Source organism: Pygoscelis adeliae, unplaced genomic scaffold, assembly GCF_000699105.1.
Source record: "Pygoscelis adeliae isolate BGI_AS28 unplaced genomic scaffold, ASM69910v1 Scaffold74, whole genome shotgun sequence".
In the NCBI taxonomy this organism is placed as follows: Eukaryota; Metazoa; Chordata; class Aves; order Sphenisciformes; family Spheniscidae; genus Pygoscelis; species Pygoscelis adeliae.
In genome coordinates this window covers 2,780,088-2,798,428 of record NW_008824665.1, presented here as the reverse complement: position 1 = coordinate 2,798,428, position 18,341 = coordinate 2,780,088, and the positions used below count along the sequence as shown (strand labels likewise).

At 40.0% G+C, this 18,341-nt stretch overlaps 1 protein-coding gene across 2 annotated transcripts in view; it reads right to left on the bottom strand.

Moving 5' to 3' along the window:
* Positions 1-336: 336 nt before the first annotated feature.
* VWA8 (von Willebrand factor A domain containing 8) overlaps positions 337-18,341 on the bottom strand; it is a 201,097-nt gene continuing 183,092 nt past the window's right edge. For both annotated transcript variants that reach the window (XM_009322841.1, XM_009322840.1), the window contains 5 exons: positions 17,240-17,365; positions 15,225-15,383; positions 6,093-6,191; positions 4,653-4,891; positions 337-2,299 (listed from right to left, as the gene is read on the bottom strand). In XM_009322841.1, coding sequence (XP_009321116.1) covers positions 2,191-2,299; positions 4,653-4,891; positions 6,093-6,191; positions 15,225-15,383; positions 17,240-17,365 — 732 coding nt within the window. In that variant the 3' untranslated portion in view covers positions 337-2,190. The remainder of the gene's footprint in view (positions 2,300-4,652; positions 4,892-6,092; positions 6,192-15,224; positions 15,384-17,239; positions 17,366-18,341) is intronic.

Here is an 18,341-nt window from a genome sequence, read left to right as displayed (position 1 = left end):
CGTGTCCTGAAATAAAGAATAAAACCAAACACTACAGAAAGGTAACTTCAAATAGCATGACATGAAATACAATTTACAGGGATAATCAAACGAAAGGTTTAAAAATGGATTTACCTTAGAGTTTCCCTTAAATAACACTATTTTTTTACGATAAAGATAACAGCATTATACTGCCTGTAAATCTGAGGTGAGAAAGTTTATCCACCCAAGTAATCTAGAAAGTGTACAGTACATGTGCTAATTAACTGTAATAAAATGCTTCTTTTTTGAAGGATGGCTGGCAATAAAAGCAGAGGTGCTGAAAGAATTTCCATGTAAAAACACATTTACTAACAGACTTATTAATATGCTAATTCTTTATTGCATTTAGTACCTCATCACATCATATGTTTACAGGACCAAGACATTTACATTTTGAAGCGTACTTCCCCTTAGTAGCCATGTCTGTCCTTATGTGCGTGTACATGCATTTGTCCCAGCCAGGGATAAACTTCTCAACCTTCTCCTCCCAATTCCCTTCTCTCCAAACAGGAATTGCATCTTCAACCTCTTTGTTTTCACATATATAGTTATCATAACAATACTAACAAGCCTTTGAAGAACGTCTTCCGTCCTCTCTTGCCATGAAGAGTTTCAAAGCTGGCCAGGCTTCGAAACACATCCTAAATATGGGATATTTTTGATGCTCTGGTAAAGATTTTTGCTGCAGGACTGATGGAGTAGAGAATGACCACTAGAAACTGGACCCTTTAAAACACCAATGGTTGTATTTAGCAAGATCAAATTAATTTGCCTCCTCCCCTCCAAATATACTGCTCACGGTGTGGTTTGAGCAACTGCGGGATTAAGAGGAATATTAGAAGTGAAGTACTGCAGTTCCTCCTTCAGATTTTTGTAAGTACTCTCCCTTGACTTTTTTTCTATTCAGTTACCTCAAATGAGTATCAGCAGAGTATAAGTGGTGATGCACAGACCCCACCCCACCCCAGCTTAACTAAATCATACATTCAATTCATCAAGTATTCCAGTGTTCCTGATGCACTACAAGATACCTATTTTTTTAGTAGATAAAGAGGAACTATTGCCTCATGGGACAAGCCAAACACCAGCCGACTGAATTATAAAATGTCTTTATAACTATCCTGGATATTAAATATACCCCGACACAGATATCTTGCTAAAATAAAAATAGATTTTTTTTCCTCTTCCTTTATAAAAAAGAACTTATTTTCTCATGCCTAGATCTCTCCTCCAGTTTCATCTTCAAAAGACCCAAGCAAAACAGATCATGAAGGAGCTCTAGCAAAGCGTTAGTAACTTTTTTGTCTCCCAACCGAAAAGGCACCTCCACGTACTGAGGCCATCCCAGGGATTCTGGGCAACAGTGCAGCGGGACAGCATCATCGGTCATGCAAAGGAGACGCGGCAGTAGTTCCCTCCTTGGAAACGCTGGCTGTTGGGTTCTTAAGACCGTTTTGACCCTTTCCCCTTACTTTTCACAGGCAGAACTGAAAGAATCTATTTCTGTTTTATTTTCCTTCTTAACAGCCACTTTCTCTAGATCTGACAACTCTGAGCACCGTGCCTGATCAGATAATGAATGTTTACACGCGACGGTCAGTGTTTCCAAACTGCTCCATTGTTCCCAGCATCCAGCGGTGAAGCCCTGATGCCCGTCAGGACAAGAAATCAACAGCAGAGGAAGGAAGGGTTTCCTGCCTGACAAGAGCAGTCCTGTTTAAATCAGAGATGGAGTTAACTACCCATTCAAACATATGCACACAAGACACTGAAACAGATTGCCTGGCTCTGCCTTGCATAATATTATCAAATCCCAGCGAACCGTGTTTAATAAAACAGGGTGAGATGATACTGCAGTGCTGGCAACATGGCAGGCAGAGGAATGATCACAAACTGCCCTTTATTTATTTGTCCCTCTGGAAAAAAACATTCGCTCTGTTGCCATCCTGCGATTTACCTCTGCCCTGCTGCAATTCTTTGAACGCGCTAAGTCAGTTGAGAGATTTTGGGTGAAATTTTACAGCCCGGCTGTCGTGCAGATTTGGGTTGCTTTGCTGATTACAGTACGTATTTTATTAATAAGTGTGTTTATCCTCAGCGTTAGGGTTTATATCTCCAGCAGGAGTGGGTTTCTTCTTTTGAGTTCACGCACCGTGACATCAGTGATGCTTAGGCACTTGACAACATGGTAGATGTGAAGATCTGCTGCAAAATCTGGGGGATCTCTTTGGTATCCATGGCAATAAAAGACCGACCTGCTGGTAGCGTCCTCTGCAGCCTAAGGAGCAGAATGAGGGACAAGACACAATTACCATTTCAAATTATCTTCCCTACCACAAGCCAGGGTTCCTTAAGAATGGATGTTTTTCCTTTTGAATACCTTCCCAATCCATGCCCTTCACATCGCTGTCACCATGCAATTGAAGGCTTGGGAAAGCAGCAGTGGGGGGAAACACTGAGAGCAGCTAAGTCACAGAGGTCCTTTCAGCAAGACAATCAAGACTGTTTCTAGAGATTTCTATTCACGTCCTCTTTCTGACGTGCAAAAGCTCCGTTTTGATCAAGATACCAGTGACGCCGCGAGGTATTACCACAACTGGTTTTCTGAGGGCAGCTAGAGATTTACTCTGGAAATGAAGATATTTACTTACCCTAAATAGATTACCACGAACCCCAGCTCTTTCAGTTCAACACTGCCAGTGATTCTAAATATCCTCTCTGTATTTCCTCTTCGAGATCGCAGCAGATTAGATGGAAAGATATTTTTCTGCCAATATTAGCCTGACACGTTTTTATTCACAGCTTAACCCCCCTTAAAAAAGCTAAACAAGATGCACGTTACAAACCCCATCTCCCTCATGTCCAGTCAGCAAGCTTGGAATTTATTTTTTCACTGTTTTTTAAAGGAGTTTATGCTTCACACCATTTCTCCAATGCTAAGTTAAGTCTCACTTTTACAGTGAGCTTTAAAAAAGCTGCAACAGAGAATTCCCTTCTCCTTCCCCCACAGCAGTTACAGGAAGGCTTTGTCTAATTCTGCACTTCCACGTACATAGAAATGCGTTTCAGTGACAGCATTGTGTGCATTTTCCATACCCAGTGAACTAGGCAATTATAAGATCTCCTCTTACACAGCAGGATATGGTCAGTGCTTTTTTTTTTATTCCTAGCAGAAGTAAAAGGACCTTCTGTAATTATAATCTTTCAGAATGGATTCTTTTTTCATGCATTACGCAGCTCTGATGTACAGACCTGCAGCCATGACTAACGCTGGCTGTGCAGCTGTATCTTTCAACCCTTTTCTGATTAAACCTACATAACGAAGGCCAGTTCCCTTTGGGCCTTCTCTCATTCTGCTCTAGTTGAAGACTCGAACAGAAGCAGAAAAGGCATTGTTGATATTTGTGGCTATACCAGCTTTTTGCTGCATGTGCTGGTCCTCGGTGGATATGGAACATCATCTGGGACAGAATTTCCTTATTTTCCCCTGTGCCCAAACAATTTAAAGTAATATTATGTAGTAGCACCAAAAATAGGCATATTGGCTCAGACTCTCCAAAGAATTTAGGTCTCTAACACAAGGGGAGTATCTGAGTCAAATTTTTGGCAGCTTTAAAGACCATTAAACTCCAGCTTCTTTTGCTTTAATCTCTCCTCTTAGGCCCACACGCATTCAAACCCCATACTGGGCAATGGCAAAGGCACCATGTCTCCATCATGATTACGTAGTGATATTACATACGGGGATAGTGGTCACCCTCCAGTGGGAGGATGGCTTCAGGTGCTCCCTTTGGATGCTCAGAATGCTCTGAACTAGCTGGCCATAACTGCAAGGACCCACGAACCAGTCCTTCCTGACACAAGTCAAAGCTACTGCTTCTTGATAGTATATAGAAAAAACAGAATGATGGATGAAAACTTGGACACGAGCTGACAGCGTGCTCTTGCAACCCAAAAAGCCAACCATATCCTGGGCTGCATCAAAAGAAGTGTGTCCAGCAGGTCGAGGGAGGTGATTCTGCCCCTCTACCCCGCTCTGGTGAGACCCTGCCTGGAGTACTGCGTCCAGCTCTAGGGTCCCCAGCACAAGACAGACATGGACCTGTTGGAGCAGGTCCAGAGGAGGGCCACAAAAATTATCAGAGGGATGGAACACCTCTTCTATGAAGATAGGCTGAGAGAATTGGGGTTGTTCAGCTTGGAGAAGAGAAGGCTCCGGGGAGACCTTATTGTGGCCTTTCAATATATAAAGGGGGCTCACAAGAAGGACGGAGAGAGACGTTTTCCCAGGGCCTGTAGTGACAGGACAAGGGGCAATGGTTTTAAACTGAAAGAGGGTAGATTTAGATTGGACATAAGGAAGAATTTTTTTATGATGAGGGTGGTGAGACACTTCAACTTGATCTAGTTGAAGATGTCCCTGCCCATGGCAGGGGTTTGGACTGGATGACCTTTAAAGGTCCCTTCCAACCCAAACCATTCTATGATTTTATGATTCTATAATCAAAACCTTAATGCAGAACACCAGCATGGGCAACTATGCCTAACTTCACTGCAATAAAAGCATAGTTTAGATTTACGATTAATGGAAACAAAGAAAGTTGTATTAGGGATAAAACAAATATACTTACCTATCTGCCTGGTTTCCTAAGGATCCTATAAATATGGCAAAAGCGTTGACTTGAGCATTGGTGGTCAAGACCTGGGCAAACCTTGATGGCTGAATACCGTACCGCTCAAGATTTGCATCACTCAAGACGATAACAAAATACTCATCAGCCTCTTCCTTGGCGATTTCACGAATGGCATGCTCTGTCCCTTCCAAGGTATGGTCTCCACTCATGCAGAACTGAGCATGGGCATGCATGATCTGTGTGCACAGCATAACCAAGTGGAAATATGTAAGATGACTTTATGAATAAACATTCATTTCGGCTGGCACAGGGGGGAGCAAATATTCAGTTATGCTATACTAGGGGATGCTTCAGAAATGCGGACAGTGCTCCAGATACTATAGAAGATGCAGCCTTTTGTACATAATACATAGTATTTCAAGACAGGCATCACTTCTTAAAAACACAGCGGGTCAAACAAACAAAATCCACGCATGGACAGAATTAGTCTGGACCTTAAGGAAGGTAAAATATTTTGATCAGCTGCAGTTTGAGTAGCTACATTCCTATCTACTGAAGGAAGAAAACAGGGCTTAGTTTCCTAATACTGTGACCGGCTCCTGCCTGTTTATAATTTGCACTAGACTTCCAAACCCTAATAGTGCTACAGTTGTTATCAAATATTTGACTCCTGACATCAGCAGCAAGGTTTAAAAATGCTGAAATGGTTTGTTTTAACTTTAATGAAATAAATACACTCTTTGCACTGATGAAGCTGTTTCCTATGTGGAAGGCAAGGAATTTTAGACATTAGAAAATCCAGTCCTTCTAACCCGAATGCTGATCTTTTAAAAATACTTTTTGAAGGCAGCTCAAATACACAGTTCTAACCTATCAAGCTGCCAACCAAGTAAATCCTGCAATATACTCAATTTTTCTGCATCCTATTGCAGTAAAGTCTTGATGAATACACTCACTTTGCAATTGTGATTTAACACGTTTTGAGTCTAACATGGACACATTTTCCCACTGCTACTGTGACACATCACTTTTTGAAGGTACCAGGCTAAATCAATGACCTGGTAGCCCTCTACAGTTTAAATTGGTCACTTATGCACTAATAATATCATCACGTTATTTAGGCAGAGCTATCTATATCACTGTATAATGTTTGGAACTTCCTATATCTTTTGACGGGCAGTCAAAATGACACATTTATGACACTGCAGTCCAGAAAAAGGAATATCTAGCTATTTTCTATCTATACTATTTTCGCACAGTTTGTTTTCTGCAAGTCTCTGAAAGGTCCTGTTTCAGCTTTATGCAAATACATGGATTTCGCTTTCTTGTCTTTCTTTTATTTCACTCTCCTTATGTTTTGCATCCTGTGACCTACAATTTTATCTTTGCAGTCATAAAATCCTTAATTATCCATCATCACTTATCAGTAGGATTTACCTTAAGAATCTCTAATCTTTGCTTATTGTTCTTGGGGACTTTGTCACTCCCAACCAAGGCGATGTCGAAGCCATCTCCCGAATGTCCAACAATATCATACTGCAAGAAAGAAACTTCATCAGTCATCTGTTAGTCACGAATGGCCCTTGGGTCACAATGACACAAGACAGACCAAAGGCAATTTGCTTTCAACAAGAAAACCCAAATACTGTTCCCTGCTTCTGTTTATGAGCTGCTTAAGGGAACTACTTGCAGTTTCTCACCGACATGAAAACATGGGAAAGAATTGCTAAATAATGAAATTAAAGAACAGTTACTTATTTCCATGGTCTGTTTTTCACATCATCCCACCAATTGCAGAGCAGTGATGCATAAGATCAAGACCTTGCCCTCTCACATTGTCCGCTTATTTTCTTAAAGTAGCAATTTTCATCCTCTTGAGTCTGACAAACAAGAAGTGCATTGTTTGAGAGTAGCTCCCGTGTTTGATGGATCATTTTTATGACCTTATTCTGCTCTGAAAAAAAAAGTGTTACAAGCCTTCTCTCTAGAAAATCAGCACTCCTTATTTTTGTGCATAACAGATCAAAGTAATTGCTGAAAGTATGTAGAGAAGTGAATTCCATGAGTCTCTGTACGTTTTCAAAGGAGATGGCTTGTACATCATTCTCCTGTGAAAGATGCTGCAAAAACATGACATGTAGAGCTGTAATAGTTCAAATATCATGTTGAACAAATAATGTAAGATTGGGAAGGCCTTTGTTTTATGTGAGATTTTTATTGTTAATACATGAAAACCAAGACAAGCTGAGTTATGGCAAGGTCCTGACCTGCCCTTTGTGTTGTGGATGTGGCAGTCACCCCAGGGAAAATTCATGAGCAGGACAAAAGTGGATTTAAGAGCTGTCTACACCAAATAATAGAGCACAGGGCATGGATCCTAAGCCCAGAGAGACCTGAGCTGGCAATTCCTCAACATGAACATACCTGTATTTTCCGCTGACTAGCTGGCACAGACCTGTCTTTAGTTGACAGGGAGCCCTTGTGCAATATTTTGCCTTTCTGTTATCTTTTATTCAAGTACTGCCTACAGGTCTCTGCCGGGTTCACCATCCCTAATTTCCACATAATTGTTGGGTAAAAGGTGGGTCTCATCCTCAAAGACTTTCTAAATTTTCTTTCCTATTGAAGACCACTTTATTTGGTATCAGTCGGGTTCTAGAGACGGAGGAAATGGCATCCTTTACCAACAAAGCTCTTTTTAATTGTTTCCATACCACTAATTTGCTTAAAAATATATCAAGAGTAAAAGAAAGCTATAGCAGCTGGAACGTTTTTAAAGGTGACACCTCCCTCTGCAAAACAGCAAACGTGCCACATTATTTCACCCAGGGTCAGATCATTTTATGACAGCCTCACGTAACCCAGACTTCCTTCCCCTAGGAAATCTTTATATAACCTAGTCTCCATGTATTCCCATTTCATTCTGCTCTGTCGGCTTTTCCCATTCCTGTTCTCCTCAGCTCTTCCGTTTCTTGTGTTTGCTACCCAGCCTCATGTAAACCTTCCAGTTTGACACATGCTTTCTCTTCAGAACCCATTTCTTATCACCAATAATGCTTCAGACTCTCTCTTTCCTGATGAATATTTAGCTGGTGTTTCTGTCTTCCCCAAACCATTATCTTTCCTGGAGAAAAGACATGGCAAATGAAAATACACAAATTTTGAGAATAACGTTGAGGTTTACATTCAACATACTTCTGAATTAATACAGGAATAAATCCAGAAGGTGAACCACACACAAAGAGACCGTGCATGTGTATTGTTTTAAAAACTAGAGATTATTCAAATCAGAGGAACTAAACAAAGCAGTGGTTTAATGGAGCGGAAAATATACAGCACTAATGTGGTTCTTGCGTAATGTCAGAAATGTCCACAGATCTTCAGGCTAGGCTCTTAATTATGAAACCCTGCACATCCTTTGCTGAGCAGTTTTGTATTTGGTATCACTTTTAAATCAACAACCTAATTATGTAAAGCAAAATGCTGTCATTCTCCTGTGTAAAAAGAAGCCTGATTCCTTCATAACGAGCTCCTTCCCAGCATTTCACAGACCCTTCCCACCGGGTGTCCTGGTATCAGCTCTGCCATACTGAGTTCATGGGAATAGGACAAACTTTGCTATTTGGGAATATCATTTTGGTTCTTGGCACACAGTAATAATGGACCAACCTTTCATCTCAAAAAGGCTGGGTGTAAACTCATTGTGACAGTCTGTGTAAAGGGAACTGCTGTAGCTCCTAGATGAAACACCAGAGGTTGACCCTACGGTTGGGTCCCCTCCACATTCTTGCACAAGGTGGGAACGTACAATCCAGGTATGGCTGGCACAAGGCTGAAATGATCTGAGCAAATTATCGCAGGCACATAAAGCCATTCACCTGGGAACATCACGTCCTGTCTGCTCCCTCCTCGGCTAGCTGTTTATTATTCTTTGTGTGGGACCATGCATGTGCCAGAGTACATATACTGATATTTAAAAGATGTTATCAGTATCCTTGTTTCTTTGCCAACAGTTTACTACGCTGTTTGTGATTAAAAAAGTGTGGTGAGGCAGCAGGGAAGCAGTGCCTGTTTGCTTTGTCCTGGCTGCTGCATTCTGGGTCAAGTGGGGCCTCCCCAAAAGAATTATCGCAGGCACATGTGCCTGAGCACCTGCGCTGCGGAAGAGAAATGCTGTGGTCACCAGCCCTCGTGTGCTGGTCCTCATGGTCCTTTGATCCCCTAGAAGTCAAGTCAAGGACCAGGAGTGGCCAAAAGCTAATGACCACGAGGCTGCTTTTGGGCAGTTTAGCTCCCCAAACTGCGAGGTCAGATGAGTACTTGTGCCCCAGCAAAGGTGGGGACAGGAACGTAGCAGCACTGACATGGATTGACCTGAGTCAGCATAAGACTGCAGCCTGGGAGACCCTCCCTGAGAGGGAGGGATGGGAGCAGGCTCACAGCCAAGCTTTAGAGGTGACAGAAGAGAGATGTTTCCCCACGGGAATGTATGGAATCTACCACAACTTAGCAAAACAGAGTTTGGGACAGAGTAAAACTGGAGTGAAGAACCCCACTCTGCAAGGGCAAAGAAGGAGGATTTAAATCTCTCATCCAGGTTTTCTTTCAGTAAATTATTACCTCCGTCTAATTTGTGTCGTAGTAAAATAAACCCTTAGTGATTCGATGTTATCTTAGTGCGCTCATTTTAAAGAAAAGGTGCAGACAGCTCCACAGCCCTGGCCCACTGGGAAACCCAACACATGCAGGCACATGCACGCTTTGTCAAAACCAGTTTCCTTCCTTTGCATGACCGCCGGAGCTAAAGACAAGCACAGAAAAAGGGCCTCTGAGAAGCAGGGATCCGATGCATTTTTCCCAAATTCCCCAGGAGAATTTAAGTGAATGGAGTTAAAAGTGAGATAAGAGCTCTGATATGATCTTACTCGGAACTGACTTTTGTTTTGTTTTACAAAACAGATTGCAAGCATAGGCTCTTAGAACAAATCCAGCAGCAAAACACTTGTTTGCCACAGTGCAGGCTTAATTGAATTAATCTATTATTGTGGTAGACTTTGTCTTCTGCAGCTGCCATGCCAAAAGGTTTAATTTCTGAAGGCATTTAAAAAGCTGAGAGAAGACGCATGCTGAATGCAAAAGGCAGTGTGAATTAGACAGGCCTCTGCCGGAGGCCTAGATCTTTATAAATTCATCTCTTCATTGGACAACACTGAACATTATTTTTTTCTGAATTTATTTCAAACCTTTTGTTTACTATTAAAAGAAACTATTCTGCCAAGCATGTGGAACATTTCTTTTTTTCCTGAATTAACAGTGCTGCCTCCATAGTAAATTCTACAAATGGGGAATGCTGAAATGGGCATATAAAATCTGCAATATCCCTTTCATATTGCTATAAATAACAATTTGGGCTTTTCCTACCAGTTACATAACATGCCATTTATTGAACCACTTACAATATTTTAAAGGCTTCATAAAATTGTTGTTGGATAATTTACTGGACATGCCTCCTAAATCTGCCATCATGTGTGCAAATGACGGTCATTAGGAATGATATAAAACCATATGGTTTGTGTGACAGACATAATACTATCTCAGATAAAACAAAGAACAAACTGCCCTTCTGTACGTTTTCAAATAATTGGCACCTAAAATGACATATACAAAAGGTGTAAGAACTTTAACCCTGCAAAATAACTTGCTTCTTAGAACTTAGACGTGTAAGTGATGCATCCACACATTTAAGGGGGTCAAGAGTCATTTGTAGGAACATATTTAGCTTCCATTATTAGGATGAGACTGAGAATGTGGCTTCTATTATCTCAGTCACTCCCACTCTTTTCTTTAATAAAGCACTTCAGAGGAAGTGTGGATTAGATGACATTGGAGGAGGGCTTTGAAACATGGCTGTTAATTTAAACTGATTTCCCGACTGTGGGATGAGCCTCCCATTTCCCCCTTGACAAGGAATGATTCACTGCCTGCACTTATGGGAAATGGAAGCAGGCAGGTTGTCCCACGCAAGCATAAAAAGCTGACAAATACCTGCTGGCACTTGTCTGACTTTTTATGAAGGATAACTTTGTTACCTGCTTGGTACAGTCACATACCCGATACTTAGCTCTTCTGTATAAGAAGGCAGGGAGAAAGTATTCTCTACCTTCATTCAGTGCTGTTAAAGACCAATCAGACAATCAACATCATCAGTGATACCAAGGGGTACCACACATGGGGAAAGCTCAGCCGGTAGGGTAAAACAACCAAGGAAAAGCCCATCTGATTCATTCACAACCTTATTTAGTAGGGAACTAAACCAACCACCAGCAGAAAAGTGATTCTGAACTAAGAATTGGTTTCCAAAGTTTGCACTGCACTTAGGTAGCAGAAGGGAACTTTACTACATAAATCCCCTTTGAATGCTTTGCTCAACAAGCCTGATGGTCCCCCAGGTTCAACACATGTTGTACAAGAAACCCCTCAAATTTGCAGCACATGTTGTTGTGACCCTTGCAGATGGGGCTACAACAGGAACAGATAATAACAGGCATATCTAAAGGCCAAAAAGGTCTATTTTTATAAAACCACTCTTGGAAGGCAAGAAGAGGATAAGGAAGAGAAAGAAAAAAGTGATAAATTGCAGATTTCTCACTGCACATCACACAGCTGTGTGTTCTTTTCTCTTTTTTCATATGGTTCCTCTTTTAGACATGAGAAACGTATGCTATTTTTGCAGACATACATACCCAAACTTCAGCTTTGTCCTGAGAAAAATTAGCAGCATCTTGCAAAGCGTCAGTGTTTTACACACTGGAGTCACTGATATTTTAAAACAATCACTGGCTCTCTTACTCTTTGAAGATCTAATTACGCTCATTAGAAACTGAGGAACTGGCACATGTTCTGGTTATTGATCGCATTCATGCAGGTGTAGCAACTGCCATACCAGATTATAAACACACACAAAAAAATCTGTATTTTTGAGCTGGAGATTTCAGAAACACTATTTATTTTTATCAAAGGAATGACTCAAAAAGTCCATCGGCACATGCACGAGAGATTTCTCATATGAGAAGACTGTGAAATGGAGGTTAAAAAGAGACACTTTAGCCTAATCATTGGATCATGTTAAGAATATGGTTCAAACATGACTAGTTAATAAATGCCTCTGTTTGGGCTCATTTTGGGGGATGACTTCAGTGGCCAGTGAAACATAAGGCCACATCTTGTTTGCTGTCCTAGTCATCTCTGGTCTACTCTTGTAGATATTATGCTTAGAGTGAATCAAATCCCAATGAGGCAGCACAGAGAGATGTGGAGGAAGAAAAATACTTTTCTTCCCTTGGGCAAAAGCAGCTCTGAAGTTGACAGAGTTGACACTGGATCTGGCCAGCCTTGAATCAAGGGGCTGTTACTGGACCCCAAAGTTCTCTGTCCAGTGGAAGAAGCCCTTAAATGGAGGAGAGTTACCCTAGAGGCAATTGAAGTTGAACAGACGTAGAAGCTGATGACAACTTTTTTTCCTGGGTAGGTCACTAAAATTTCCAGCATCTTCCTCACCACTGTTATTTTAAGTATAAAACTGGCCTTACAGCTCTCTTGACTCAGAGATTGTAAGGATAACATTACTACTCCTGTCTTACTATCATTAAAGAGTGGCAATTTTCACATCTAATAACTGCACATGGTTTTTGGGTAAGTGTTTTTATGAATGGCAAGTGGTTGTTAGAGAGGCACATTTACTGTTACAACTAACTGCACTTTGAGCTATTTGCATGGCCAAATACAGGGTTTCATCTATGCGCGGGGCAAAACATTGGCCAATAGCAACTATTGCCAAGCAAAATATAATAATCTGTAATAGACACAGAGGGATTTAAAAGGTAATGAAACAGATTTTAAAATCCCAGAACTGAAGATGGTTCCTAATGATCTTACTAATTCTGCACAGTGGGCTGCCTGTCTACTTCTACCTGTTACTCCTTTACCATGCACCTGAGGGTCATGTCTGGGTTCTCAGCTACAGAGCTGCACTGGAAATAAGGACAGCTGGTTATCTGCCACTGCGCTACATCTTTTTTCAGTGCCATCACCTTCTAAGCCACTGTCCTCTGTTGTGTAAATGTAAAATAATTCATTGTTTGTAACAAGAGCAGAATGGCTGTAGTAGAATAGAATGAACAACTGTCCCCTGGTCACCGTTTCCATTTTACTCAAGATTTTATCAGCCCCTTGATTTTTATCTCCTCCAAACTGAGCAGTTCTTGCCTCCTTAGCCATCTCTTGTATGGGGACGCTTCCATACCCTTTGTAATCTTTGTCACCCTCTCTTCTTTTTCAGCTCTACAGAAACTTTTGTGAGAGGGGGGACCAAAGTTGCACACATTACTCCTGATGTGAACACACTATGGATGTTTACAGCAACATCCTGATGCTTTCTGCCTTATTCTCTGTTCTTTTGCTAATAGTTTCTAACATTCAATTAGCTTTTTTGACAGCTGGTGGGCACTGAGCGTTCAAAGAACCATACAACATAATTACAAGATTTCTTTATTGAGCACTAACATATAGCTGAGAGTGAGCACTAACAGGTAGCTGAGACTTCCTCACTGGGTATTTAAAATCAGAATTGTTTTCTTCCATCTGCAGGACTTTACATTTAATAGCACTGAACACCATCTGCCATTTTATTTCCCAGTCACCATTTATGGCCAGGTCCTTCTCCAACTTCTTGCAGCTGGATTTCCCTTTTTGTTTTCCTAAATAACTTCATACAACTAGCAACTTTTGTCACCTCACTATCCATCCCCTTTTACAGATCACTTATGAATATACAGAACAACATAACAACATGGGCTCTGGCACAAATCCCAACGCAGTTCCACCAGTGACCTTCCTTCACTTCTTCACTCTAAAAAATGACCACTTAGTCTGTTTTCTATATTTTAAGCAGTAGTTTATCCATCTGAAGGCTTTCCCTTTTATCCCCAAAGTAGCATAATTTCTTCATGAGCCTCTGGTGAGAGACTTTCTCAAATGCTTTCGGCTAAGGAGACTCTATCAACCAACCTTGCTTGTCACATATATATAGACTCTTCAGAATGCATTACTTCCCTTTACAAAAGCCATGTTGACTGTACCCCAATGTATCATATTTATCCTTGTGCCCACTACTTCTATTTCATCTGCCTTTGTGGATGATCCTGCATTGGGCCATACTAATATGCATGTTGCTCAGATATGCCCGATTTACCAAGCTACATAAATTGTGTTGTGTAATTACACTGCCCTGTTAATATCTGTCATCAGCTTTTCTATTATCAGCAGGAGATACATGAGCAGTTGAACCTATAAACCCCACATTTCCCATTATTTTCTTAATTACAGTTGAGTTCCCACATGGCTTCTCTGGGCTAAGGTCTAAGCTTATGGTTATAGCATTTTTCTCCAACAGGAATACAAACAAACTCTCTATCTGGCCTATTTTCATGACATTTGCAGGAATTTAGTGTCTTTGGGAACAAACCCACTGTTTCAAATCTGTTTGAAATTGGGCAACATACTCTGTTTAAGCATGTTTAAAGCGGAGAAAGCATGACTGCCAGAGAGTATGGTACCACATGCCTCGTTTCCTTAGGAAGGTAAGCTAAAAACATAATGCCTGTCTCCTTTTATAGCCTTTTCCCTGAAAAATGGAAGTCTGAATGATTGTACTTTAGAAGACATTCTAGAAGTACATGCCTCCAATATGGCTTGTTTTTGTACAGGAGATTCTACGGAAGAACAGAAACCTGTAGGATTATGCTGCCAGAGGAACAATGTGAAGCAGACCTGGCTGAATTGATCTGGACTAAGTTTTCTATTAATTCTGTTTAGGAGATTTTACATTTTGTTCAGACATCTTTTCAGTCTTATGTTTGAGATGCTCTTCAGTAAAGGCATTGGACATCTTTATTCTTCCATTAAACATTGAGTTTGTCAAGAATTAACTAGATACTAGCGATTCCTGTCTTTTTTTAAGGTTAAAGAAACATACCCTAGACCTTGTTTAGGCTTACTGAGACAAAAAAGGGTACAAAATTTACTTACATTTCCTTTGCAGGCTACCACTAAATAACATTTGGAACCTAATATCTTTCAGTATAAGAAATTATTTTCTTGCTTTCAGGTAACTGGAGAACACAAGTAAATGGCAAAGAAGTTTGGTCTTTTCCCATGACAAAGCACTACTGTCTGTACTCTGGGCAGATGGAAAGGCTGGGCATCTTTACTTGTGTTCTGTAGGCTTAAGTGTTTCTGCTCAAAGAAACAGATAAATACAGAAAAAGGCAGCACATTTCATTAAATCAAAGTCTTAAAAGTCTTAAATTGAATTCTCCCCTGCTGAAGCATGTAATGTTTCTTATCCATTCACTAGTATTATTTTTCAGGTTGCTAGAAACAGATTAATGTCTTTATTTCCTTGTGGGAATTAATAATGTTCTTTGGCTAGACTGACTGCTGAAACACTTTTTCCACTGCTCCACACAGCCTGTGCAATAACCACACAGCTTCTAGACCAGCTGTAATTACCTTGAATTTGTGCTCATAATTCTCAAAAGCTTCCATGACCATGCAGACAGCCTCCATGGAGCGTTCCAGTCGTCCATCCACCCCGTTAAAGCGGTACATACTACCAGAAACATCCACCACCAGGCGCAAGCGTTTAGGTTTCTGCTGGGAGCTCCCAGGCTGACAGGGAAACACAGCAGAAAAAAACCCAAACTAAATGGGAAAGCTAAACATCGGCAAGGATAAAACATTTTGGAAAAAGAACCCAACGCACTTTGCGAAGCAAGAAACTTTTATCCAGCAAACACCAATTATTTTTAAAAAAAGAACAAAAACATTTTAACCTTTTTTCTAACTGTTTCTAACCAGTTACATAACAGATACCTCACTTCATTCTTTCCCCTCACCTTCAATGACTGGAAACAAAATACCTCAAAAAATTCCACACATGCTTGTCAGGAAGATACTTTTTTCTGTCTCAGTTTTGATTCTTAACGTTTTATTTCAGTAAAGAGACTCTCAAATTTGCTCTTTCTGCCAAGGCTCATAATGGAAATGCTTTTCCTTGGCTTATGGTACTAGCAGGGACCCGTATAAGACTGTAAAAACTCGTCTGCTGAGGTTAATAACATTCCAAAAATGTTTGAAATCTTGTTCTGATTAACTACTAGTTTCTTCTTCATTCTGATGCTGAAACCATTATTTTTTCCTGAAAACAATCCCCATCTGTTTTAACAATTTTTGGCACAGTACATTCAAGGGAGATGTTTTATTTAGTGTGCAATGAGATGAGTCTGGATTCAAGTATAAGGCTATTAAAGATCATCTGGAAAAAAAACAGTCACATTAAAAACAAGTAACTAAAATGTTTTTTTTACCTGTAAAGGGTTGCAAGCATTTGTGTGCTTTATTCTTTTAATTATTCTCTTAATAGACTGTAGCATCCCTGTCCTCCCAAAAACAAAGGGAGAGAGAGGGCCCATTAAATCCTACATTTATTTTGTTTTTTATTCAAACCCTTTTTTTTCCTAACTGAATTGTTTTCACAAAGCCTTAAAACTGATACACTGAGTAAATACATTTTGAAAAAAATGAGAAATGAAGATCTAATCACTTTTCCCTTATTGATCTTTCACACAGGCAGTGCCAAGTTCCATAAACTGTTCAAAGCAACAGACATCAGGACCAAGTAGCATAACAAATAATACCAGGGATTCATCAGATGTGGGTAGCTGACATGCGAAAAGATGCTGTACTCAGCTATTTAAAGAAATTCGTAGTGTCGTTAAAAATTGCAATCTGTCATTAAGTATTACTGTTAAATATTATGGACTAGCCCCACCAGTTCTGGCCAGGTTTTGTTGGTCTGATTCAAGTGGTTTCTCTGTTGCTGACTCACATAGGCCTAACCATAATGTCTTCTAAGGAATGGCTGAATTGAGCCATAGGATGGACAATTTTATCGTATCTTAATGGCTTTTCCTCACACTTTTTTCCCATTATAATTTCTATTCTTGTAAATCCAAATATCTGTGGAAGTTGAAATTCTTTGCATGTCATGGAATAAGGAGAAGACATTTGTAAAACACTTTGTTTTTTAAACCTCCTAGGGTATCAGGGTATTTATTAACAAAAATTAAATTAAATTAAATAAGTGAGAAAATATTTTCCTTTTTCTTAGAAAAACAAACAAACAAAATGTTTTCTGCTAATCACCTTCAGCTCATTAAAATATAAAATAAGAACATAAAAACTGTTGCATTGGATCAAAAGAAAGCACTGCCTAGATCAGCATTCTCTCTCTGAGGGTGGCCAACAGGAAATACCTATGGAAGACTATAAGAAGCGGTAAAGCAAATTTTCCACCCTGCAGCTGCCTCTGTATCAGGGACTTCCAAAGCCAGAGATGATTCTTCTGAGTTTCTCATCCCTATAACTTACTCAAACTCCAAACACAGACATTGTACAGCCACTATGAAATCAGCAAACCGGTTAAGCTCTTCCCCACCTTTCCCTGCTACTTGTTGGATACTTACTTGTGGCTCAAGTTCTCCCCGTCGTTTATATATGGCTTTTTCTCCTGTCAGCCCATCAATGATTTTGGCATCATCTAGTTCTCCAACAGCTTGGTGTCTCAGCCATTGTCTTTCCTTACCCTTGGCCTACAACAGAAAAGAAACCTTAATTCACTCAGTGACGTGAATGTATGTTAGACAATTTAAGACCTACTGACCATGACATACACATGAAATGTCTTTGTAATGATGTGATAGTTTTGGCATAAGTCAAAGAAATCCAAACACATTTTCATAGCTGTCCTGTTCTTTTTCCTCTGAAAGAAAAATTAACACTGACAAAGAACATGTTCCCTCTGTAATTTTGTCTTTTTTAAGTTGTTTCATATATGGGAGTTTAACTGTGGACTGCAGTTAAATGTTAACCTTTTTTCTTGCAAACATGCTGGAAATCTGTGTAACAAGCCTGTGCAGAAATGCATACAACCAGATGGACATGCATAACCGACCATTTGTTATGTGTTCTCCATCCAAGCAGCACAAGAAAAAAACATCGGGTGACTTAAAGGTAAAACTAAGTAGTATTCACCTCAGGTAATGTAAGTGGTTTCTTTTAAAATGGTATTAACAATAAACTATTTTCTATTTTAAAATAAAAACCTTGAAAATTGTGATACTCAAGAGATAGTCCATTAAATGCTTCTTTTGTTTAATTTGAAAGGACACTGGTTATCTACAGCCTGACTTGATGAACATGCATTACAGTCCAGGAACTCAAATAGTCATGGAACTCCTGTACATAGAAGCAAGCACTTAAGATTGAAGACTCAAGTGTTTTAATATTATAAGCAACATATTTAAGAATGTTTTCAAAGGATAGCTTCATCACGGTTCATAATACGTAATATCCATCTAAAGACAGTAAAGTCTGCATATATGGGTTTCATGGTTTAATGCCAGTCAGCAACCAAGCACCACACAGCCACTCGCTCACCCTCCCCCCTCCCCAGTGGGATGGGGGAGAGAACCGAAGAGCAAAAGCAAGAAAACTCCTGGGTTGAGATAAGAACAGTTTAATAATTGAAATAAGACAAAATAATAATAATAATAATAATAATAATAA